Source organism: Trichomonascus vanleenenianus, assembly GCF_965637985.1.
Source record: "Trichomonascus vanleenenianus strain CLIB 3782 genome assembly, contig: TRVA0_003S, whole genome shotgun sequence".
Classification (NCBI taxonomy): Eukaryota; Fungi; Ascomycota; class Dipodascomycetes; order Dipodascales; family Trichomonascaceae; genus Blastobotrys; species Blastobotrys vanleenenianus.
Window position 1 is genome coordinate 176,050 of NW_027481884.1, and position 23,784 is coordinate 199,833.

Below are 23,784 nucleotides of genomic sequence, written 5' to 3' on the forward strand. Positions count from 1 at the left end.
AACTACAGCGGCACTACCTGGTGGTATTTCACGAACATTGTTTAATGAATTATTTTTTCACACATGGTATCTGGGGCTCTGCCCCAGTCCTCGTAGTTGGAGGGTTCCACCCCCAACCCCCCTGCTTCACGAAATCAATTGATGATGTATACCAGGTATTAGTATAGATATAAAAACAGCGGAACTACCTGGTAGCATTTCACGACCAATCTACCTGGGGCTCTGCCCCAGACCCCGTATTTGGGGGTTCCACCCCCAAACCCCCACTCCACCAAGTCAATCGACAATGATATAACTGTTATTTGAAATAAATACTATCCCAGACGAATGCCGCCATTCGGACCCGGCCGAGTAGCAGCAGCAAACTTCTGTGGAGTCTGATGTTGATGCATCGGCCTTGCTTGAGGCTGAGGCTGAGGCTGAGGCTCCGGCTGGTCTTGCTTGCGGTCTGGGTCCTGCCATCCCTCTGTCCACAGCTTGGACATCAAATGTGTTACGCTGTTCATAGGCGCCTCGACCGAGTTCGACAATGACGGCGAATCTTTGTGCCATGTGGACTCCTCTTCCGACTTGGACCGGTCCATGCTATCAAACAGTGAGTTTACAGCAGTCGCAGAAAGCGAGTTGACACGTTTTGGCAGCGACTGGCTCAGTGCAGACTCGCCCGACGTACTGCTTAGAGAGTATTGGTGCCTAATCCCTCGCTTGGCCAGTGGGATGGGCCCATTCGAGTTCTGCACCCGGTCTACTCTAATACGCTGAATCGCCTCCGCTAGGGGCGACGAGTACTTAAGAACTGACAGATACTCTTTGCCAATTCGTTCAAATTCACGCCTCTGTTCGGGCGTCAGGTAATGCGGACTCGCCTGTTGGTGGTCTACTGATTCTCGTTGAAGCCATAGCTTCTGCTGTGTTCGTGTAGTCGAGTAGGATACGCTTCGTTGCAGCCCCGGCTTCTGAGGTGTCTCCTCGCCTGTTATGGATGAAGATGCAGGTGTTCTGGAGTCAATAAACCGTGATTTGAGGTTTAGCTCGCTTTCTGGAGGAGTGGAGCGGTGGGTCCCGTCCCTGGGCGGAGGGGACCCATAGGGGTCAGATACTGCTACAACAGTTTCGGTGCTGATTTGTGGAGGCGGGATAGGCGAGTTGCGGATAAATGACGGCAGGCGGAGCGGCTGTTGCTTCTGTGTTCCACTGAATTCTGCAATCTGCTGTGACTGAGGGGTTCTTGGCTCCTCGTTCCTTTCAGCTCCATTATTTAGGCCGCCTCCATTTAGTCCATTAGTTGGACCAGTTGGACAATTATCTGGGGCAATTGGAGCATTATTTGTCGCAATTGGGCCAGTCGGAACATTACTTGGAGCATTACCTGGCGCAATTGGGCCAGCTGGGGCATTGATTGGACCACTTGAAGCATTACTTGGGCCAGCTGGAGCATTAACCATGCCAGTGGAACGATCAGGCTTTAGCGTCTCCTCCGACTTTAAACTCTCAACCGATCCAACAGGCTTATCGCTGCCATTTATCGGCTCAACGTCCACCTGGGGTCCAGTATTACTCGCAGAACTTGCAGGGGCAGAAGTAATAGCAGGGTGATATGTGGTATCCTCTTCGCTAGCAAGAGTAGAAGCATCGTCTTCTTCCTTGGTACCCTCCTCCCTCTCTACGTCGTTCTCTACTCGGCCCAATTGGCTCTCCCGAGGCGCCTCCATGTGATCATGTTCCTCCATATGGTTGTGTTCCTCCTTGTGGGAATTGTGGTCACTGTGATCATCGACCACTGTATCAGCAGTGCTGTTCTTACCGGCGGCAGTCACGCGGGGGCTCCCCTCACTGCTGCTGATATCGCTGTCGTCTGCCTCCGTATCCTCGTCGTGATCCAACTGCAAAATAGGCCCATCAGCAGGCTTATACCGCTGGAAACCATAGGCCTCTGGCGGCTTCTGATGGTTTCGTAGCTGCGGAGAAGATGCAGGAGCGGGCATCCTTGTTTGCGACTTGATGCTCTTCATAGGGGCCAGACGGTCACGCTTCGTCCACAGAGAGTCGCTACTTTTGCTGCGCTTGAACTTTGTAGCGTCTTCGCCTTCGCCAGTGCCCGTCAGGGGGCCCACCATGCGTGCCTTGTTGAGTCGGGTCGAGCTGGTCGTGCGAGTGTGGCCACGGCCGTGGGCCACAAACTGCTTGGGCTTCTTCCGGCCCGAGCTCTCCTCCTCCGTTTTTTTCTTATTGGGCATTTCTCCACCTCAGCGTCGTCAATCCGTGGGTCGATATAGCGCGCCAAAGTCGATAGAGCGTGCTGTCGTCGGCGTGGGGTCGTCAAAGGTAGTTTCGGGGTGGCCTCCGACATGTCGACATCCCAATCTTGCAACCCGACATCCCAACTAACTAACCCGACATAGCGCCATTTAAGGCTATCCGAAGACATCCCAACGTCACAATGCGACAATACGACATCCCAGCGGGATAGCACGCCAATACGACATTCCAAAAGGTTAGCCGACATCCCAACGAGATCAAGCGACATCACCTATGGGACACATGCCCCATCCACACGGAGCCGACACTTAGATAGGGAGCCCACGTCGGATAGAGAGTAGATCGAGGAGAAAGGAAGAAAGAAAGGATGGACTTGATGAAGACGGTCCACTCGTACGTCAATCGTATGATTGCGGGTCCCGGAGGAGGTTCGTCGAGCATTAAAGTGCTGTTGCTAGACGCCGAGACGACAGCTATCGTCTCCATGGCTACAACCCAGTCGCTGCTCCTCAAGCACGATATATATCTCATCGACCGCATTGATAACCCGACGCGGGAGAAGATGCGTCACTTGCGCTGCATCGCGTTCGTGCGACCCACGCCGGAGTCGATCCAGGCTCTGGTTAACGAGCTCCGCGCTCCAAAATACGCCTCGTACGAGCTCTTCTTCTCCAACATAGTCAAAAAGAGCCATCTCGAGCGCTTAGCTGAGGCAGATAGCCATGAAGTCGTCACCAAAGTCCAGGAGGCGTTCGGCGACTACCTCGTCGTCAACCATGACCTGTTCACCTTCAACCTTCACAACTGCGTTCTCGGCGAGATGCCGGACTCATGGGGGGCAGAAGCGCTCAATCGTGCCTCAGAAGGACTCGTGGCGCTGCTACTGTCGCTCAAAATGCGTCCAGTCGTGCGCTACGAACGCAATTCTGCCATGGCCAAGCGCCTGGCCAACGAAGTCGTCTTCGCCATGAACCAAGAACGACAGCTCTTTGATTTCCAGAAGCGAGACACACCGCCAATATTGCTGCTCCTCGACCGCAAAAATGACCCGGTGACCCCATTGCTCATGCCCTGGACCTACCAGGCCATGGTGCACCAGCTGATTGGCATCGCCAACAACCGCGTCGACCTATCCCACGTACCCGACGTCAGCAAGGAGCTTTCGGAAATTGTACTATCCGGCGACCAGGACGCATTCTTCGCCAAGACGATGTTCCTCAACTTTGGCGACCTGGGCGCCTCCATCAAGGACTACGTGTCGCACTACCAGCAGAAGACGCGCTCCAATGCCGACATTGAGAGCATCGCTGACATGAAACGTTTCGTAGAGGAGTACCCTGAGTTCCGGCGCCTTTCCGGGAACGTGTCCAAGCACGTCACACTCGTTGGCGAGCTATCACGGCTTGTGACGGCCCACAGCCTGCTCCAGGTGTCGGAACTCGAGCAGTCACTGGCCTGTAACGACTCCCACGCCACTGACCTCAAGCAGCTCCAAGAGCTGTTGGTACTCCCTACAGTCGACGACGAGTCCAAGGTGCGCCTCGTTGGGCTTTACGCGCTTCGCTACCAGCGCCACTCCAACAACGGCACCGAGTCCCTGCTGGCTTTACTGTCCGACCACGCCGAATCTGTGTCGGCCGGCGACATCAACGCATTGAAGACACTCTTCACGACCTATGCCGGCGCCCAGCAGCGCCAGGAGAACCTGTTTGGCTCCGACTCCTTCTTCGCCAAAGCGCAGTCCGGGTTCAAGGGCCTCAAGGGCGTCGAGAACGTTTATACCCAGCACTCACCGCTCCTCCAGACCATTCTCGCGGCACTGGTCAAGGGCAAGCTCAAGAAGTCGCTCTACCCGTACTACGACGACGGCCATCTACCCGGCTGGACCATGGGCGAAGACGGAGACCGCCCCCAGGACATCGTCGTGTTCGTAATCGGCGGCGTCACCTACGAAGAAGCCCGCCTCGTCGCAGAGATGAACGCCTCCCTCAAGGGCGTCCGCATCGTCCTGGGCGGAACATCCATCCAAAACTCAGCCTCCTTCCTCAAGGATATCCGCCAAGCCAGCGAACGCTGGCCCCTAACCGCAGAGAATAGCACCGTCCAGGAGCGCCTCCGGAGAAGGTAAACCCCTGGGGACCAGCCCCTCAGACCCCCCATGGCTCCGCTCCCCGGAGGGGCTCCCCAGCATTAACATCCATCTTTCACACATGTCTAATCTATTATTGAGTTCATCCATAGCCCCCCAGACCCCCCAATGGCTCCGTTCCGCAGAGTATCTCTGTATCGACGGATTTCTCCATGCTTTTAAGTGTCTATTATCAACATCATGTCTAATTCAATTACGCGGTATTTATCCACCTGGGGGGCCAGCCCCCCAGACCCCCCGTGGCTCCGCTACGCGGAGTAATCTGGTAAGCATAGTTTATTATTCATGTGTCTAGATAAATCATTGTTGTAACTTTGGCTAGTAACAGCATCAAAATTTTTATACACGTTGAATTGCTAGATGGGGCATCACTCCCGATGCTAACGTTTTCAAGTAATGGCGGACTGATAGACAGTAGTATAGTTTTCAAGTATTGATATAACTGATATAAATACCAAATCTAATAAGTGTTGTAAAATTCCTGGTATCACCATTGCGCTTCATTTATCAGATATGCGGCTCATGCGGCTCTCATAAAACGCCTGCGGCGCGTGAGGCTCATGCGGCTCAACTAGTTAACATCGTCATCTTCCATACGTATCAACCATACTTTGACAGACCAGTCGAATGATTACAAATGCTTACACAGAGTAATCAAATTATGGTAATGGGCAGTTGATAGATAATCGTCATTCATTAGTCTTTCCAAACTATGTGGTACAAAGGAAGGTCATTATATAACGCAAAAAACATATGCTCGTAAATAAAAATCAAGATTCCGTATCATTGTTGGAGGTAGATGCATCGTACGACCCGTACAGCTCTTCCCACCGGGACAGCTTCGTCGTGAGATGCTCCATTCCCTCAATGGTCGCCTGGTACTTTTCAAACATGGCCGGGAACCCACTGGGCACAACCCCGTTATTCGGATACAGAAACGCGTGCCGCTTGTTGCGCTCTTCAAGCAGCCGAGTGCGATCCTGCTGCTCAAGCTCGGCGTCGTCCCGCGTACGGCTGACAAACTCGAGAATGGCCGCCACACGGCGCCGCAGCTCGGGAATGGTCGCTCTCGGAGGTGGAATCCGCGGCTTCGACTCCTGGTACGAGTCCGGGTTCTTATTATTGGCGGTTCCCCCAGCAGACTTGGGCTGGGCAGCCTTACGCTGGCGGGGGCGCGACCGCTTCTTCTTGGACGGCGTCGCTGTACTGTTATTGGCAAGGGTCGAGGTATCTGTGTCATTATTCGAACCCGGAGCATTGTTGTTATTATTAGCCGGAGTTTCGGGCTCTTCTTTGGCCCTTAGCTGGATTTCTTCAGGGAAAATCGCCGCTTTGCGCGAAACCCGGGGGGTTCGCTTGGACTTACGAGACGAGGAAGAGAGCGTACGCTCGTCGGATGACGACTCGGGCAGTCCCCCTGAAGCAACCGCCTTTCCATTGGACCCCTCCGCCTTAACCGCGGGTCGACCCCCCACGTTGTCCAGATCATGGAGTGACTCGTCAAGGACGCGCTGGAGCGTTTCCTCGTAGTCTCTAGAGTTGAGTGTCGCCCTTTGTCTGCGCTCTGCTCGTCTCGAGGCGCCATTGGCTTTACCGTTAGTATCCTGGGTCTCGGGCCGCTGGGGCGACGGCGATCGGCTCTTGCGCTTATTCGATCCCCGGGTCACCCCCATCGTCTGAGCCGCCTGGGGGGTGGCTTTTTCTTTAGTGCAGTCGGGCGCCCCGTCCGGATAGTACGTAGACGTCTTGCCCCACGGGCGTACGACAACAACGTGCCTCTCGGGACGGCACTTCTCGCACGTATAAACGTCGGGCACCTCGTCCTCCGAGGAGAAGCCGACACAGCATCCGTGCTGCCAGACGTGGCATAAATCACACTGGATGAACAGTCCCGTGTCGACTTCGACTTTGGAGTTTTTCACCGTCTGCGCAGGCAGGTCCTGGTGGCCGCAGATGCATCGAGTCACCTCGCTGCCGCCCTCTTCCTCTAATTCTTCCTCTTCTTCTTCTTCATCGAGCTCCATTTCATTTTCATCGTTTATCTCGAGCTCTTCGTCCTCTCCCGTTCGGCGTCGTGGCCTTCGTGGCCGCTGGCGCTCGGTGCTCGACGAGGCACTGGATCGAGGCCTTGTTCTGCGCTGGACCATTATTCTGGGGCTACCATACACCTAGTTAATACTAGGACTATTTGGTTTTTGCTTATCTAAGAGTAGTAGGATTAATAGGGGTGTTAGTGGCTCGTTAGGGGCTCGAGAGTGAAGTCGTTTGATTGCCGGTTTTTTTTTCTTTCCCGAGGGAAAATGGGGGGAAAATCGAGAGGGGTTTAATAAGAAAGCTTCAAGATGCCTTGAGTGTCCACTTCCGCCATTCACAGCCGGCAGAGCTCTCTCTTTCTCTCACCTTTCTCTCTGTCACAAGACTCGGCTGGCCAAAGAGGAGTTGTCGGATTAGAAGAGAGAGCCCCTCCAGAACTCTCCAAATCAGTGCACCACCGCGTGCGCGCCCCCGCCGAACGCGGCCATATTTCACCCCGACTTATCGGGCCCGTCTATCACCCAGCATAGCACCGGTAGGTGGGTGGTTAATTGGCAGGAGAAAGGAACCTTTTGGCTTGATTTGATAAAAAAGAATACTCCAAAAAGGGCTATGGCGTTTTCCGAGCTTGTAGACCCATAGTTTATGGCATGACAGAAACGAGGCATTCAATGCGCGCGATAGGCCGCGGATGTTGAATTAAAGAAGTGGTGCACAGCCGTGCGGTGGTAAAAACGCGCCATCGTCGCCCATCTGCATCACCGGGGCAACGGTCGTGCAGCAGAGCGGTAAGCGGTTATGGAGAGAGCCAGTCTAGCAATACAGTAGAGTACCTAAGTGCTCGTGAAAGATGAGGGAGAAATCCAGGAAATTGAGAGAAGCAAACTGGTGAGTGGTCAGAAGATGATAGTTTTCGCCAAGTGGAGGTGATTCCAGACCGTTCTTTGTAAGATAAAGAGATTAAGAATGTAGAAAGGTGCAATGGGGGCTAGGCCAGGCGGGATACTTAAGCCCGCCTTGCTAGCACTGCGTACCGGTACCATAGTTCATGGAGATATCTAGATTTTAAATGCGAAGAACCTTGTTCCATTGAGCAGGGGGCCCCTCGAGTACGTTGTCCATCGAATAGGCAGTTCAAGTTCACCGGTTCTCGGCAGCCCTTGTCGAGTGAAAAAGATATAAAGGGGCTTACGGAAAAACTTAATTACTCAATGGTCAAGCCACTTGTTTAAGGTTTGTCAAAATGGAGCTAGTAAAAAAGTACCCGAGTAAATCGTAATTGTCGATACATACGCTAAAAACCTTTAGTACCACATTGTAAGGAGATCGAAAAGTATCAGGGATGAAACTAACCTGAGGAATTATCAGTGTCAAACAAATTGAAACATTCCAGGTGACAGTAAGTCTCATCTTACTCCATGGTACCAACATGGGCGAGAGGACTAAGGTACCTACAAAAGTATATATATATAAGGACAGTAAGCCAATTGAAGCGAGTAAAGTACAATGAAGTTAATTGTGGTAGTTGCAACTCTATTAACGATAGCAGCAACAGTCGTAGCAGCGCCGTCACAAATGTGCTTGCAGGCTTGCTTGGATACGTCAAGTCAGCAATGGAGAGACGTGTCCAACTTCCGCTGCATGTGTGAAGATCAGAACACTGAAACGAATGACTGCATCGACCAGATATGCCCTAATGGAAACGGCGACAAAACCCTCTGCTCCGAGCTGCGCTCAAACCTAAACCGCCGCGGAGAGGTGGATTCGAGCCATTATTTGCACCATTCAGATTCGTTCGCTGGCGGCCTGCTCCCGCCCCATGCTGTGAATATGGTGGTTGCCAATTCCACCAATCTCACCCACCCCTCCTCCACGACTACAGCTGCTACTACGTTTGTCGCGGGAACCTCCAGCAATGCTGCCTTTGCTGGCTCTAGCGGGGGTCTCGTGCTCGCTCTTTTCATGGCTCTTTGCCATTTTGTCTAATCCTACGTCATAGTAAGTAATACTTTGTTATAGAATAACCAGTAATACTATGTTATAGAGTGTATAAATCGGTTATCGTTTCTTTATGTCCTCATGGTCAGGGAAAAAAAAGGTTAGGCTAGCTGTGCCTATACCGTATTTTTAGTCAAGGTTCTCATGTTCGCCACCCTGCCTAACTGCGCTTATTCCATGAATGCCTCATGAATCCTTACAAACGGGCCCGTTCGTGTGTTGGAAAGGAACCGTAATAGTGAGGTTCCTCGAGTGCTCATTTTTAAGGGGTAGTAGTACTCGGCGCATACATGCGGCGCAAGCATGTCTCAGCCGCAGATTTCAACATGTGGAAAAACCTCGCTAAACCCAGAACCAACTCGATAAGCCCGATACGCCCTGGCTGAAAGAAAAGAAAACAAACAAAAAGAAACAAAAGAACCTATGGGAATAAAGGCACAGGGGAGCTTTAGACGAGGCTTGGTACTGCATTTGTTTGCAACTCAAAAAAAAAGGATGAAAAGCCGATCGCGGACCGTAAGGTTTAGCTTATATCACACCGAGGGAAGGCATTGTGACCTGCGCTCGGGAATTCCTCAATGGTGTATATAAATATCGACCTGGCCAGTGCTCGCTAAATGACTCTATACTGGCTTTATTAATAGAACCCATTTCATTTCATCGAGTGCCATTAATTTGCACCCCTGAATACAGGGTACCCAGTACCGCCATTCTTTTGCTTCTTTTCATTCGTTATTTTTTTTTTCTCTTCTATTTTCTCCTTTATACTCTTCTTTACCTTTACTTTATCCTGTTCAATTCTTTTGGTATATTTTTTTGGTCCTTTCAATCGAGTTTACAGGATGAACACAGCTCCTTCGCTAAATGGAGCACGCCCACGAAAGAATAACTTAACCCAGCAGCAGCGACACAAGCGAAGGCAGCGAGCGACTCCAGAACAAGTCAGAGTGCTTTCGGCAGAGTTTGAGATCAATTCGACGCCCAATGCACGCAAACGCGAAGAAATTGGCAACCGCATCGACATGACAGAGCGGTCTGTTCAGATATGGTTCCAAAACAAACGGGCCAAAACAAAAAAGAATACTGGCCCAGGATTCAACAATTTTGGCAATTCCGTCGCTCCTCAATATCGCCCATCTGCTGCTCCTCGTTACGTTGTAGCAGCTGGCAGAGGCGATGCGCTCGGCGGGGGCATATACTTTACTGGCGACTCTACCAGCACCGACACCACCACCGGCTTTTTGGCAGGACCATCGTCTTTTGACATTGCATCCATGGCTCCAGGTATTTCCTCGATCCAAAGTGATAACAACAGTGCGGCGGCGACGACGACAGCCACGGCAACTCTCATTGCCAAAACACCCTTCATCGAGTTCCCTATACTGTCGCTCACTATTGGCCAATGGAGGAGGGTAAGCAACAACTCCGAGGACAGCCCTGATATACGAGCCATGTACGATCCAGTCAGAGGAAGGCTATCCTACATCCTGCGCGACCAGAGTAACATGTTCCGTATAGATTGCGAATTCCGCCAGGTCGACTCGGTCTATCTCTTTAAAGAGGAAGGAAACCCGAACATTGGCGTGCTCATTGTCAACATGAACCACCAGTTTACTCCTTCCTTTTTTGTCAAACAAGACGATACTGCTTGGATCATGTCCAACGATTTCACCGAAGGCAGCCAGGCATCGACATTTACTTGCCACACTATTACTGGGGAAATTGATGTTTTGACTGAAAACCTCAGCATTCTCCACCGGTTCCAGCCTGCAAGAGTACGACAGCCGTTGCCCACACCGCCTGCCTCTTCGGCAGACTCCAATGCGACAACGCTCTGGGCGCCTGCGACGCAGTCTTCTGCTGTCGAGACGCCGCACTACACCTGGAACGATATCACAGCTTCTACTGTCAGTCCTCTGGCTAGCCCTGATAAAGACACTGCTAACATTACGGCCAACTCAAGTATTGACGGCATGGTGAACCACAACCCTACTTTACTCTCACCCACTGGCGGAATGGACTCTACGTTACTCCCCGGTGAAGACCTAATGCCTCCAATGCCTATTCTCACGGGCGAACTAGACTTGACGAACTTAGATTACATCAAAGCCGACCTGAGTGAAGAATTGCCCGGCTCTGCAGCAGCAGGTATTCTTGACCCGCTTAATTTTGGCGCCCTACTGCGTGATCCACTTATGACTAGTAACGATTCGACCCCTGCGGGGGCTGCTAATGATGACAACTGACATTTTATATATACACTTTATAATGCGTTACGATAAAATATTAATACTTTTTGGCCGACCAGCCAGAAGCGCCAATAGCAAAGAAGTCCACTTTGAAAGTTGGAATGTCGCCATGTCGCCATGTTACATATCACGTGATGCGTTGCTGGGCCAACTGGCACAGCTCATTAGTTCGGAAAACTTCACCTTCTCATAAAAGATCTTAAGACTCGGCCAATAAAGCTCTCGTTCACTATATCGAACGAGTAACTAGAATTAGCAGTAGACACAAGGCTTTTTCGCATCTTGTGAAAATTATAATTTTTAATACCTAGTTTTAAAGTACTACCAGGGGTATACTAGCTAGGTAAACTAACCCGTACACTGTACTATATTATCAAGCAACTTCTCGGTAGTTGTCATGTATGGCGCTCCAAAACCGTTTTGGCAGGGATATGACTACATGGCCGAGGTGCTGAAAGTCATATCCCTGCGGGATAGGCTTCTCGAGCTCTCGGATAAAGCCATTCTCGGTGACGAGAACACAGAGGTCCCAGAAGACCTTAAGCAATTCCAGCAAAGATACCAGAGGTTAGTCATGGAAAAGAAAATCAATAGAAAAAGGGACAAGGAAAGGTTCAAAGCAGCATACTGGCACGATGGCAAGTTCCACCTGCTCAGCCCTGAAGAGCTGCGGGAGGACGAGGAATATAATCATCAGCTGTCGGAAGCGTTGAACCTTGACGGTCTGGATCAATCGGTGGTGGCGCCAGTTGGAGGCATGCTCGCGAGCGCTCCTTATGGTAGTAGCGATAATAGCAAAGAGGCAGATAGTGGATATGCAATTCTTGCCAGGCCACCGCCGCCTCCGAGCTCAAGCTTGCCATACGGAGACGATTATTACGAACCACCACCCCCTTCTCTGCCGAATGCTTCGGCACAATTACCCACCACTGCATCATTTCCTCCAGTTCTTGCAGACCAGACGTCTGCTCGTGTAAATTTGAACCCCCTCTATTCGGATTATTCGCCGAATCTCCCAGAGGCGCAATCGCTCATGTCTGTCCAGAGCCTCCCTCCTTCTCTCCCTCAATCGGAGTACAAGCCTCCTGTTTTCAACAAGAGCCTCTATCTTCAACAGAAGAATCAGCAAGCGGTACCTGAGCATTCTATGATTTATTCGGATGAGCAACCGGTGCCCATGATACCTCCTACGCGGTCAGGTTATATAGAATCGGCGTCCCTTCCTGCTAAGCCGGGAACCAGGAGACAGCCTCCACCATACTGACATCAACATCATGCTTGAATGTTACTAATATCAGCTATTCTGCTTTTGTGTTAGTAACATAAATGATTATTATGCTTTGAATGTTACTATCAAGTAACGTCAACGATTAATGCTTGAATGTTACTACGATTTATGCTTGAATGTACTGATTCTTAATGAATATCCGCAATATGCTCTTCATAATTTCATTCGCAATATTCTCTATATGATTTCATTCGCTATGTTGTAGCAATGTTATATACAATTTCATTCGTAATGATGTGTAGCACGATTGCATTCATAATGATATAGCAATATTCTCTTCATATTCGTAATGTTTTCACAAAACACTTATAAGGCATTACATGTTCGCGATATTAAAGTGCTATTACAGGAGGGGACTATTTGAAGAACTTTTTTAGCTTGCTCTTCTTTTCCTTCTTTGGAACATTCATAGCGTCCAAAGGCGTGGAAGACTTTGCCGGCGGCTGCGGCGCATTAGGAGACGGCTTCTGCGCCGGAACAGCCTGATTCGCCTGCCTCGTTTGTCGGTCCGACTCGAACAAATGAGCAGGCGCCTTCTGAGGAGGCCTGTCTATGGGCAGTTTCAGCCGGTCTCGCGGAACTGTGAGCCGACCCATGTTCATCAAGTACAGTGTCGGGGTGAGGATAGCTGTGCCGCCAATAATGACTTCTCGGTTTAATTGCTGCGACAGCTCGTACATGGACCGCACTTCAGATTGCGTGGCACCGCCAATGACAAATACAAACACTCTCTGCTTCACTTGGGATGCCGCCGTAGTCTTGGCCCATGCGGCTCGTTGGCGAGGATTCCGCAGCGAGTTGTGGTGCTCCAGCTCGTTCGCTACCGGCTCGTCCTTGGTGTAGGGAAACATTTGGGCATCCAGGGTGCCCTGGATGAGCTGAGATACAATGTTCTTCAGTCCTGGCACGAACCTTGAGGTCTCAAATACGTCTCCAGAGGCGGCTCCATGGAATCGCCGCGCCAGCATATCTTTGTTGGGCTTGCCTTTGGGGGTTTCCTTGAACGTTTGCGAGCCAATGACGCCCATGTTGCGAATCATCTGCACTTCAAATTCCTCGAGACCACAGTGTTTCTGCAGCTTCTTGAAATCGGCCTCAATGAGCCCTCCTCGATAGAGTGCGTAAAGCGCAATGAGTCGTACCTTGTCGAGCGGCCCCAGTGTCCCTTCCGGATCAGCCAGAAGTTCTACCAAATCGTCCGTAAGATGCTTGTTTCGCTTGCCATCAGGACCAACGCCCGTGGCGCAGGTCTGCTCGATGTTGGCTACGGCATTTAGGTTCTTCTTTTGGAACTTGTCCATACAGGCGTCCGCCATGGCCAGGTGCAGCGCGAATCGCTCCTTCATCTCGGCAAACATGGGCAGCGTCGCAATCATGTCTTGCAAGTCCGTGACAGTGGCCTGTTTGGACTGATCTACGAGATGCGGGTTCTCCTTCTTGAACTTCTCCAGTTTCTGCGTCAGGGTATCAATGGCTTCTTGCATGTGGAGGTGCCTCAGGGCCACCCACTCGGCATCCTTGTCGCTCAGCACGCCCTGGGCCTCCTCAGTGCCGCTCCCTCGCTCAGACTGGTATTTGTACTTGTTTGTGTCGACAATATCGAGCAGGTCGTAGGCCATGGCCTGGTAGGTAAACTCGTGGAGCAGCGGGGCAATCGGATCTACCGACCTGTCTACAATAAGCATAGTGGCTCGAGGCCTATTCTCCTGGACTGGGGGGTACTCCGGGTGCTCTCGGGCGTACTTGTCGAGCTCCTGCTGCAGGGCATTGGCCGTCATGAACGACAGCAGCTGGGCCTCGTAAGAGTTCTGGAGTGGTTTCTGGAACCGGATAATGGGGTATTCTCCAAGCGTGGTGCACACACTGGCCAGCCGGGCTACCATCTTGCGCAGCTCGGGGTTTACCAGATCGTGGCAGTTGCGATTGAAGAACGTCTCGGCTGCCCACGGCTCATCAAAAGTGAACACCTGGCCCTCCAGTGGGAAGAAATCAAAGTACTTGACATCGAGCCGCCTTATGAATTGTCCGGCACTCGAGTTACGGATCTTATGATGCATCTCGTCTGTAAGCCCCGGTAGAAGAAACAGGTGTGCTCCTGCGTACCGATTGGGCACGCGGGTGAAGTCCGCATTGAGACAGTCTATAGTCAATGGCGATGGCTTCATAATGTACAGAGCTTCCATATACTGCTGAGTGATCCTCCGTGAGGTCAGTACTTCGACACCTATCCGGGGTTAGTTAACATCGTTCATTATGCGAGGTGAGGGTGAGACTTACTTGCGCATTGTCGGTTGAGAAGCTCGTTCTTATCAAAGATGTAGTCGAATATGCGCTTTACATGCTCGTCGATTACCAGCACTTTGTACTATCTCCCTGTCAGCTTTCCATCTCCACAATCGGTGGTTTTTCGTACCCTACTTGGAGGTTGGACCGAATCAATGGCCTCAAATACGCCTGGAAATTTGGTTAGCTGACAAAATCATATAACCCGTAAAAATCAACCACTTACGCTGCCGCAGAGCCTCGATTAACGACATTATTTACGTCCCCAGGTGGGTTCGGTGCTAAGGAGAGATCGCGATGAGCTGTTGGAAATGAGCACGTCCAGGGGTTGCCTGCATTTAACTATTTCATCCCACTTTAATTCTCATGAGTGCACCGGCCAATTAGTACTACGAAGTTGAGTGTATTCGAAGGCCGACCCTCGAGCTCCCGTAGCATTGCTTCGCGGAGGGACTCAATTGACCATTTGCAAGAATTCTCCGCGTTAGCGGAGCTTCAGGGAGGGGGAGTGGCCCCCCCAACTCTGGTGCTCTCCTTTAACCCTATATGCATTTGGTAACTACTAATATTGACTATGAACTCTTCTGCCAGCTAGGTACTAAATTTGCAGTTGTCTCTGGCGGAAAACTATGTAATCAGTTGATTACTATCAACTCACTGTACCCATGATTGCGATCCTCAATTTGATGTTGGTAAAATCCAACGAATTAGCGGCACTGAGCACTGAAAATTCATACGATAGCAGATCAGCCCGATACAGATCAGTTTGATAGAGGACTATTGCATGGGACAGAAAAAAAAGCTAGCAGTTCCGCGTGAGCTGAGGAAGTTCTACAACAGACGGTATAGTCTGTTCAGTTTATACGACGAGGGGATCCAGCTGAACGAAAAGCAATGGTATAGCGTGACTGCCGAATCTGTAGCACAAAAGACGGCACGACAGCTTAAGTTGCGGTTCCCCAAGGCCAAAGTAGTCATAGATCCATTTGGCGGTGCCGGTGGGAACACGATCCAGCTGGCTCTAATGTTTGACCGCGTCATATACAACGAGTTGGATATGGAGACTTGTGAACACGCAATGAATAACGCGCAGGTTTACGAAGTAGACCAGACCATTGAGTTCCACCATGAGGATTTTTTCCGCTTAACTAAAGAGAGCCTGGGCGTGGAAGGGTATAGTGACGAGGAGATCGTGCTTTTCTGCTCTCCGCCGTGGGGCGGCCAGAGCTACAAGCGAGAAGTGTGGGACCTCAATTGCGAGGAAGAAGGCGGCGAAAAGCTGCCAATAAACAAATTGATGACCAAGGCAGCCGAATTGGCTGCAAACTTTTGTCTTTTCCTGCCCAAATCGTCGGACCTGACGCAAATAGTGGCCCTTCTGCCCAAGGGACAGAAAGCGGACGTCGACTACATGACATGTAGCGGGCGAGTAAACGGCATGTGTGTCTACTTTGGCAGGGACATGGTCCACAATAGCTATAGCATATAATCACCTCCGCGGAGCGGAGCTACGGGGGGTTTGGGGGGCTGGCCCCCCCCCCCAACTAACCCATAAAAGCTTCAGCTCCTTCAGTTACATCATGACGTGAATCGAAGCTACAAAGTGGCCTATGGGGCCAGCCCCCAAACCCCCGCAGCTCCGCTCCGCGGAGGTTTTCAGTAGAACCTCTAGCTTTATCACTACCATGTACCATATAGGTTAGATACCCCAAATAGTCGGGTCCTCCGCGAAGCGGAGCCACGGAGGTTTGGGGGTTGGCCCCCAATTACCTTTAGGGTCTTGGAAGGTGGTGAGAGCATGGTCTCATTGATGATATAAATAATTACGAAGCTACTCCTCGTCTTCGTCCATGGCATCCTCATCTGGTTTTTCGGCAGAGCCATTTTGTTCCTCCTCGTCCTCCTCAATCTCGGTCACCTGGTAGGTAACAGGGTCGTACTGCGACCTCTGGTTATCTCGCGCAATGCTTTCCTTGGCGGTGATTTCTCGCAGCGACAGGTCAATGTTGGCCACGCTGTGTTCGTTGACGAGATCCCGTCGGTGCTTGACGACTCTGCGCCGCTTGAGGCTCGTTCGACCCAGCAGCGGGATATAATTGGCGACGTTCTTCTCTTCGTCAAAGTTAATAGCAATCTCGTCAAACAGCGAGTCGTGCACAGTTAGCTGCACATCGTAGTCCTGCACGCGCTTAAATCGATACACTTTACTTTCATCTTCCTCAGGTAGGGCGTCGGCAGGGCTGTCGACTCTCTTCTTGAGCTCCTTGGCAGTCTCTTCGTCCGCCGAGTAGAACGACATCCACTCCTCATCCTCCACAGAGGTCTGCTTGAATAGAGCCGTATTAAGCGACTCTGGGGCAAACGGCGTCTTGTGCGTGCTCAAAGAAGCTGAACCAACCATCTTTACCGAAAGGTACATGAGATCAAACATCTTCGAATCGGGTACGACAGGCCACGCTTCGACAGCCTTGAGATGCTTCTTAGTAGGGTGCTTGATTGTACTGAGATCAGAGCTGCTGGCCGCTTCGAACGTGGCTTCGACGGTTCGCAGCTGAGCGGCGGGGTCGACCTTGTCGCTCTTCTGGCGCTGGCGCAGCAGGGTGGCCTTGGACTCGAGGTTGCCCTTGAGCTTGCTCGTTTCTGTCGAGATGTACTCAGTCCGCCGCAGGAACGCTACGCTCGATGTCGTCTTGGCGGCTCCTTCGCCCGCAGGCTCTCGCAGAAGCGCCCGGTCCTTGGGGTCGAGTTTCGCCTGGGGCTCCTGGGGGTAGATGCCAGACTCGTCGTCGCGATCCAGGACTCCCGGGATCTGCGTGAGATCAAGCGGCATGCCTATGTCGTTGTTCACGTCCACGTTGAGCGGGTGTCTTCGCATGAGCTCTGACAGGAAGCTCGCGTCAGCCAGCTTATTGGTATCATCGGGCACGTTGAGCAGCTTTGGCGGGCATTGTGGAGGTGGCAGCTCATTCTGGTATCTCACCCGGACGACGTAGTCCTGTCTAACTGGCGCCCTCGACATTCTTCGTTTCTCAGGGGTTAATTCGGGTGGTTGTCGTCGAGGGATGAGGGGGATGTCGTCGTGTTGGATCGGTTGGGATGAAAAATGTGTCGTCTCTCACGTTATCGATTAAGCGTTACAACACAATACAAGACCGAATTACCGTTAAGTTACAGTGGAATCACCATCGAATTACCATAGGCTGCAAAAAGTTGGGATAATAGGTATACTATAGGTTAATAAATACAATTTCGTGCCAACAAATTAGGCCGTAGACACTTCAGCAGCAACAAAACGCGAACATTTGGGTCCGGAAATTTCATTTTTCAAGACATACCGGATCAACCCCGAAGAATGGCGGACTATGGAGAATACGTCAAGGAATCGTTTGCAGACCTGTCAAAGTCGATTCGGAAAAGCTCGCGCAGCGTGAGGAACCGCATCCAGTCCATCGTCAAAGACTCCCAGTTTGTTTGCGAAGTCTCCGACCGCTATGGACTCCCGTTGATTGCTAACGAGCGCTGTGGACGATGGTACGTCCCGCCCCAGAAGATCCAGGAGTCCGTCTATTTCAAATCAACAGACGGCCACGTTAACCAATGGAGCTTCTCTACGAGGCGGCTGAATCTTCATGTTATCGACACCATCGCTGGATCAAACGGGATCATTATCGTCGATTCAACTAGGCGAGGTAAACGCATGCCCGATGCACTGTCTAAGACGGTGCCTATCTGGTGCGCTGTACTAAATGCCATGTTCTTCGACATGGCCGAGCTGTACACCCCGCCTAATGCAGTCTCCGAGAGTGAACACAGCCAGATTGAAGCGCTCATCCCAGACTTTGTCGCGCATTTGAAAGGAATGAACCTTGACCTGGAAGCGTGCCGCGACAAGCTGAAAAAGCCACTGAGGCCCCTCTGGGTAACGCCTGATCAGCACTTGCCCGAGGAAGTGCCGCACTTTGAAGAATTCTATCCGATTGTATTGTGCACAGCGTCGCAGATGGTGCAAGATGGTACTCTCCACGAGCATGGCTATACTTATGTGCAGGGAGCCGCAGACGATCACGAGGAATGGGCCCAATTGCTTACCTCAGATATTCTGTGGCAACAAGAAGAGCTGAGATCAATAGACTATTCTGATTCGGAGCTTCACGACATGATTAAGGAGTACGCTCAACAGCAACAACAACAAAGCATCCCTCGAGCTAGCCGTCCACTGAATAATGTCGCCCCATCGAATGTCTCCTTCGGAATTGGACCGCTTGAAGCGGGGGCAGATATTATCATTGATGTATCCTCTCAGGCTACACCTTCAAGAGAAAATCGCATTACTCATCCATTAGAGTCCGGGAAAAAAGGGTCTAAAGAGCTTCGCGCCTGGTTACCTACCTTGGTCAAGCAATTTAACTCACTATACTCGCCGACCAAATCAATTGCCATTGTCTGTGATACAGGTAACGACTTTAGCGTGGGAATTGCCCTTACACTCTTGTGCTTGTACCATTCTGAGGAGGGCATGCCACTACTGCAGAAATCAAAGTTGTACCTCGGCAAGGAAGGTATCCGCAAACGACTAGCACGCATCATCGTGCAGCATAAGGTCAACCCAAGTCGGGCTACCCTCAACTCGATAAATTCCTTCCTAATGGGATAATCCCGCTGAAACATCATCCTTCAATGGTAACAAGGTTAATCGTCATTATTTCTATTTCTCAGGTTGCGGCGAGGCCGGTCTGCAGCTGTTGCAAGGCCCTTCTTGGCCTCGATGGCCGGCGTCGTATCCTCGACGTACTCAACATTTCCGGTCGTAGAGAGCTCCGGGTCTTCTCCCAGTGCAGCCATGAGCTGTTTCTTGGCAGATATAGATTCCGGGTTCAAATAAGAGACCTGAGTGTATTCCGGCTCATCTTCAAATTCGTTACTTTCGTCGTGGAAATGCTGGGTTTCGGTCTGAGTCTTCATGTTCGACTGCATCGCCTTGCCAAGCAGCTTAGTCTTCCTCCGTTTATTGTCGTCCAGACGCTTGGGCTGCTGGAATCCGTCGTTTTTTGTTCTTTTCGTGGCAGGCGAGGGTTCGGCGTTGCCTGCTGACCTCCTACGGAGGAACTTATCGTGCACAACCTGGTCTTGAAACACGAGACACTCTGGCTCATCTAGAGGTACCAAGAAGCCTTTTTCTGCACATTTGAACAGCCACGTCTCGGTGACCATCGGTATCTTGTGCTTCTGGCATAGAAGAATCTTCTGGCGACGGCCTTTAGCTTTGGACATAATGACGATGTCGGTCGAATTAGTCCTTCCTGCGTTGACCTCCATTATTGGTTCGTGGTTGGCTCCAAGCAGTTTTATCATACGAGAGAGATGCAGCTCTTCGATGCCTGAGTATCCTGAGTAGTGTATGTTGAGACAGTCGAATCCCGGCACGTTGTGGTGTTCTAGTGGGGTGCCCCAGATATCTAGAGTTAGTGATTTTAAATGCATTGACCTTTCGATCATCCATTCCGTCGCGATGGCGGCATTTTTCGGTTGCGGCCTGCTAGCCGGCGCCATGGAAGAGCTTATAATAACAAAGTCGTGAACGTCATCGATACTATCGCGCACCATGCCTCCGAGAGACTCAATTGTATTCTTCAAAATACTGTCTTGCTTGGACGTGAAGCCATAAAAGGTAAAGTCAAAATGCTCAAATATGCGGCCGCTGGTATCACCGCTATTATTGCTGGTGTGGCTTGGGTTATTAGCCGAGATTATACTGCTGGTATTCTCAGGCTGCCGAGTATCTATCCACGAATCCTCCGAGCTTTTGGAAGCCTTGGTCCGCCGAATTGAGTCATCATTATTTACAACACCCCACACCTCGTCCGGATTGAGGTTTCGCTTCTTTGAAAGCCTAAGACTCGGCTTGCGGGGGGCTGGTTTCTCCTTGGGCACCGATTTTTTGGGTGTGTTGTCCTCCGGCCATTCTATGCATGCATCCTTGCCAATTCGATCCTCTGGCAGGTCCGGATGATAATAGTCTTCACGCAGGGCGGCCCCTCGCCGTATGCTATCATGCACCCATGCTTTAGTTACAATATGCTGGCCCCATTTGCGAGCAAACTCGAGCTTTTTCCCAGACATCCCGTCGGTCACTAGATGAGTCGTCGAGTCTTTGATCAGGTCTTTGGTGAATTCTGCGCCATTGGCGCGGATGAGGTCAATCAGTTCCCGCCGTTCACCAGCTTCAATGTTAGTAAAGCAGATGGAACAGCCTTCAAACACACCAAGCTTCCCTTTCGCCAGTTCCGAATCGATATCTCTAAATTCATCACCTTTCTGCCAGTTCTCAAACAACGCCGGAAGGAATGCTGGCTTGAGGAAGACCATATCTCCTCTCTGGCGGACGGCAAACTGGTACTTTGGCGTGTTCCGCCCGCCCACAACAAGATGGGTCACATCCTCGCTGAGGTGTTGCGAAAACACGCCTCCAAGGGTCTCTACCACATGGTATATTTTGTCCTACCCTTATCGTTAGCTTTGACCAAATAACCAGATCTATCCTGGTAGCGAGAAATACTTACCCTGATCTCGGGCTCAACTTGAGTACAGCAGATCACTTTACCCGCGAGCAAACCATCACTCAGCGACATCAGCCAATTACTATCTCTCACAAAGAGCGATTTGACATCAACTACTACCAATAGCGTTAAGATCAACTACTACAACTACCAATAGCAATTGTCAACGCGGGTCGACGAATTCAATTTATCGTGATCCGCGTCGGGATGTGTTGTGCCCGCTTACCCGCTCGTCTCCGCGTATTTCGCAGCCCGGGGCGAAATGATTGAAAAATTTCGAATCCGGCCCGAAGCGACGAACGACAGCATCCAACCAATCCCATGAGGCCCTTCCACCACCGGCTGGCAGGGCGAATCGCGCTGCTCGGGCGGCGCACCATGGCTACGGCGAAGCCGATCGAGCCCGCCGAGTACATGAAAGTCGCCAAAGACTACGTTCTGCGGCGCAGCATCACCGACACGACCCTCCTGCCGCACTCACGGAGAGCCCTGCATCCGGATGATCCCATTGGCGCCAGACCGTTTGAGATCCCGCTACACAAAGAGAGCCATGGAGACCCGCGGCTCCAGGAGCTCACGCTTCTGCTGACCGACGAGACGGTCCGGACCGAAGTCTCGGAGCGGATCTGGGAGTCGTTTGAACTACTCCACACTACTGAGCCCAACCTATTAAAAGAGCTGAACCCGCGCCAGTGCACCCAGCTGTTGCGGAGGATGGCGCTGGGCCCTCGCATGCACCGCAAGTTCTGGGCCCGCCACGAGGCGGTCTTCAAGGCGCTCAAGGACGCTGGACACACCCTGACGGCCAATGACTACGCCCGCATGATTGACGGAGCGTTCCAGGCCCGGGAGTACTACAAGGTGGACCAGCTGTGGGCTGAAGTGGAGAAGCTGGGGGTTGCGCGGACGACTGCGCTGTGGAACGCTTACATCAGAGCCACCTGCAACGGATACCCCTGGTTCTGGGAGCGGTTCTGCCGCGTCAACCGCAAAACGTACATGGACACTGTGCTGGAGCCTCCTGTGACGAACGACACGATGGAGCTTTTCAAGCGCATGGTGGCCGAAGGGTGCATGCCGGACCTGCGCACCCACGACCTGCTCATGTTCTACTTCGCCAAGAATGAGGACCTGGGCAGCCTGCGCACGGTGATCTCGTCTCTGTGGGGCGAGATTGGCGACTACGACCGGTCGAAGCGCATCGCCAAGAGCGGATCGCTGCTTGCGCCGGACACGACTACATTAACTAGCATCATTCACTCATTTGCATATTGCGGCGAGCTCCAGGAAGGGCTCGACTATTGCCGGTGGCTCGCGCCGCAGTACGGCTCCATTCGGTTGCAGGGGAACGCCACTGCAACCTTGCATTACTGGACTGTGCTGCTCAAGTGGGCGTTTGTCGATAATAAGTACCCGCTCCGGCAGTTTGACGGCCTGTGGGCCGAGCTGAGAGCAAACGGCGTCCACCCGACCTTCTTCATGTTCTATCTGCGGCTGTTGGAGCTGGAGCTGCGTAACCGAACTAGCATCATGGAGCGCGAGATTGACTCCATCTTCGAGACCCCTAACGTGTGGGAGAAGAAGCTGCTTGCCTCGGTGTTTATCAACCGGACTGTCAAAAAGCTCATTCGGCTGGGCCGCAAGAACAAGGCATTAACGCTGGTCGACTCCTGGGTCGCCAAGGACTCCGCCTACGAACCTATCAAGACGGGCATCCTCAATCACCTCGAGGTCTCTGGCAAGTACAAGAAGGCCCTCACGCGAACGGAGCGGTTCATGCAGATGAAGGACACCGAGCAGATGGCCGCCGCCGCTCAAGACGAAGGCGGTCTCCGCGCCCTACGCTTCGCCAGTCTCAAAGAGGCCTTGTAAAATATGTACATTATAACGATCATGACTAACAGCAACAATTCCTCCACAACTCCCCCCTGTTAGTACTAGGAGAGTGTTTTGGAGGGCCAGCCCTCGAGCTCCCGTAGTTGGGGGCTCTGCCCCCAAACCCCCCGCCATGCCAACGAGATCTTCGCGAAGGATTGGTCCTCCCATTGTACTAGTAGATTGGGTGCGCTTCGCGAAGGTTCTACTCAATTGGCTCGATTCCTCCACGAAGTGGAGCCCCCAAGGGGGGTTGGGGGGACTGGTCCCCCCAAGTACACTAGGGAAAGAGGGGTATTCGATAATTCAAACTAAAGCTCAGTAAGGTCGTTAACTACCATGTATCGCGAGAACTGGAGGTAGAACCATCGGTACCACTTCATCTGGGATCGGTGGCCCTGGATCATGGCCCGCTTGGTGATCTCGTAGCCGAACTGTCGGGCCACAATCACGACAGTGTTGAGCTGGGCTTCGGGGTTGATGAACTTCTTTTCGACCCAGGTGTAGACGCCATCGAGCAACGCCAGGTACTTTCGGTAAACTGGCACAGTCTTGAGGACCCAAACGGATCGCGTCTGGTACTCAGCGGCCTTCCATCGCACCGCCGCGAGGTAAACAGCAACGTGGTTCGGGTGGGAAGAGACGCCCTGATCGTCGAAGGTGACTACAGTAGTGGTGTCCTTGAGCCGCTGCTCGAGGATCTCCTCGGCGATGAACCGCGAGTCCCACTCGAGCTCCATGGAGTCCTGGATCTTGGGATGGTCGATGATGGTGACGTTGTCAGAGGTGAATCCGAACGGCTTGACCGCTTCTAGGAGCTCCTTCTCCCGCTTAGCACCCAGCCCCTCGGCATTGCCGTTGGACAGACACAGGATCTCAACCTTGTTGTTGTTGTTTGGCACCAGCAGTGCCTGGAGCGTTGGCCCGAAGAACATGACCTCATCGTCTGGGTGGGCTGTCAGAAGGGTGACCTTCTGATTCTGCAACTGCTCGGGGACCTCGAGCGGGATGAACTGGTTGACGATGTTCCACAGCAACGTAGGCAGCACCACAAACAGTGCAGGGAGTAAATAGTACTTCATTTTCTCTTTT

The 23,784-nt window shown here is 51.9% G+C and overlaps 13 protein-coding genes across 13 annotated transcripts; 7 read left to right on the forward strand and 6 right to left on the reverse strand.

Annotated features, from left to right (window-relative positions):
* Positions 1 to 314: 314 nt before the first annotated feature.
* Positions 315 to 2,237, reverse strand: TCO89 (Tco89p; the record flags this gene model as incomplete). Its single annotated transcript, XM_076682459.1, has 1 exon — positions 315 to 2,237. The coding sequence occupies one exon, from the start codon at positions 2,235 to 2,237 to the stop codon at positions 315 to 317; it is 1,923 nt and encodes a 640-aa protein (XP_076543242.1).
* A 428-nt stretch (positions 2,238 to 2,665) lies between these two features.
* Positions 2,666 to 4,387, forward strand: VPS45 (Vps45p; the record flags this gene model as incomplete). Its single annotated transcript, XM_076682460.1, has 1 exon — positions 2,666 to 4,387. The coding sequence occupies one exon, from the start codon at positions 2,666 to 2,668 to the stop codon at positions 4,385 to 4,387; it is 1,722 nt and encodes a 573-aa protein (XP_076543243.1).
* A 791-nt stretch (positions 4,388 to 5,178) lies between these two features.
* CTI6 (Cti6p) lies at positions 5,179 to 6,555 on the reverse strand (the record flags this gene model as incomplete). The annotated part of the gene is made up of 1 exon (XM_076682461.1): positions 5,179 to 6,555. One exon carries the CDS (start codon positions 6,553 to 6,555, stop codon positions 5,179 to 5,181), a length of 1,377 nt encoding a protein of 458 aa, XP_076543244.1.
* A 659-nt stretch (positions 6,556 to 7,214) lies between these two features.
* Positions 7,215 to 8,428, forward strand: TRVA0_003S01816 (uncharacterized protein; the record flags this gene model as incomplete). Its single annotated transcript, XM_076682462.1, has 3 exons — positions 7,215 to 7,759; positions 7,811 to 7,920; positions 7,968 to 8,428. Exons 2-3 carry the CDS (start codon positions 7,872 to 7,874, stop codon positions 8,426 to 8,428), a joined length of 510 nt encoding a protein of 169 aa, XP_076543245.1. The 5' UTR covers positions 7,215 to 7,759; positions 7,811 to 7,871.
* An 854-nt stretch (positions 8,429 to 9,282) lies between these two features.
* TRVA0_003S01838 (homeobox domain-containing protein) lies at positions 9,283 to 10,686 on the forward strand (the record flags this gene model as incomplete). Its single annotated transcript, XM_076682463.1, has 1 exon — positions 9,283 to 10,686. One exon carries the CDS (start codon positions 9,283 to 9,285, stop codon positions 10,684 to 10,686), a length of 1,404 nt encoding a protein of 467 aa, XP_076543246.1.
* A 400-nt stretch (positions 10,687 to 11,086) lies between these two features.
* Positions 11,087 to 11,953, forward strand: TRVA0_003S01860 (uncharacterized protein; the record flags this gene model as incomplete). Its single annotated transcript, XM_076682464.1, has 1 exon — positions 11,087 to 11,953. One exon carries the CDS (start codon positions 11,087 to 11,089, stop codon positions 11,951 to 11,953), a length of 867 nt encoding a protein of 288 aa, XP_076543247.1.
* A 380-nt stretch (positions 11,954 to 12,333) lies between these two features.
* SEC1 (Sec1p) lies at positions 12,334 to 14,514 on the reverse strand (the record flags this gene model as incomplete). Its single annotated transcript, XM_076682465.1, has 4 exons — positions 12,334 to 14,201; positions 14,255 to 14,342; positions 14,391 to 14,431; positions 14,487 to 14,514. 4 exons carry the CDS (start codon positions 14,512 to 14,514, stop codon positions 12,334 to 12,336), a joined length of 2,025 nt encoding a protein of 674 aa, XP_076543248.1.
* Positions 14,515 to 15,044: 530 nt separating this feature from the next.
* TGS1 (RNA methyltransferase) lies at positions 15,045 to 15,749 on the forward strand (the record flags this gene model as incomplete). The annotated part of the gene is made up of 1 exon (XM_076682466.1): positions 15,045 to 15,749. One exon carries the CDS (start codon positions 15,045 to 15,047, stop codon positions 15,747 to 15,749), a length of 705 nt encoding a protein of 234 aa, XP_076543249.1.
* Positions 15,750 to 16,091: 342 nt separating this feature from the next.
* PAF1 (RNA polymerase II-associated protein 1) lies at positions 16,092 to 17,279 on the reverse strand (the record flags this gene model as incomplete). The annotated part of the gene is made up of 1 exon (XM_076682467.1): positions 16,092 to 17,279. One exon carries the CDS (start codon positions 17,277 to 17,279, stop codon positions 16,092 to 16,094), a length of 1,188 nt encoding a protein of 395 aa, XP_076543250.1.
* Positions 17,280 to 17,612: 333 nt separating this feature from the next.
* Positions 17,613 to 18,914, forward strand: RIT1 (tRNA A64-2'-O-ribosylphosphate transferase; the record flags this gene model as incomplete). The annotated part of the gene is made up of 1 exon (XM_076682468.1): positions 17,613 to 18,914. One exon carries the CDS (start codon positions 17,613 to 17,615, stop codon positions 18,912 to 18,914), a length of 1,302 nt encoding a protein of 433 aa, XP_076543251.1.
* Positions 18,915 to 18,949: 35 nt separating this feature from the next.
* On the reverse strand, positions 18,950 to 20,889 carry DPB11 (protein kinase activating protein DPB11; the record flags this gene model as incomplete). The annotated part of the gene is made up of 2 exons (XM_076682469.1): positions 18,950 to 20,758; positions 20,821 to 20,889. The coding sequence occupies 2 exons, from the start codon at positions 20,887 to 20,889 to the stop codon at positions 18,950 to 18,952; spliced, it is 1,878 nt and encodes a 625-aa protein (XP_076543252.1).
* Positions 20,890 to 21,138: 249 nt separating this feature from the next.
* On the forward strand, positions 21,139 to 22,689 carry TRVA0_003S01992 (uncharacterized protein; the record flags this gene model as incomplete). Its single annotated transcript, XM_076682470.1, has 1 exon — positions 21,139 to 22,689. One exon carries the CDS (start codon positions 21,139 to 21,141, stop codon positions 22,687 to 22,689), a length of 1,551 nt encoding a protein of 516 aa, XP_076543253.1.
* Positions 22,690 to 23,003: 314 nt separating this feature from the next.
* GPI12 (N-acetylglucosaminylphosphatidylinositol deacetylase) lies at positions 23,004 to 23,774 on the reverse strand (the record flags this gene model as incomplete). The annotated part of the gene is made up of 1 exon (XM_076682471.1): positions 23,004 to 23,774. The coding sequence occupies one exon, from the start codon at positions 23,772 to 23,774 to the stop codon at positions 23,004 to 23,006; it is 771 nt and encodes a 256-aa protein (XP_076543254.1).
* Between the last annotated feature and the right edge of the window lie 10 nt (positions 23,775 to 23,784).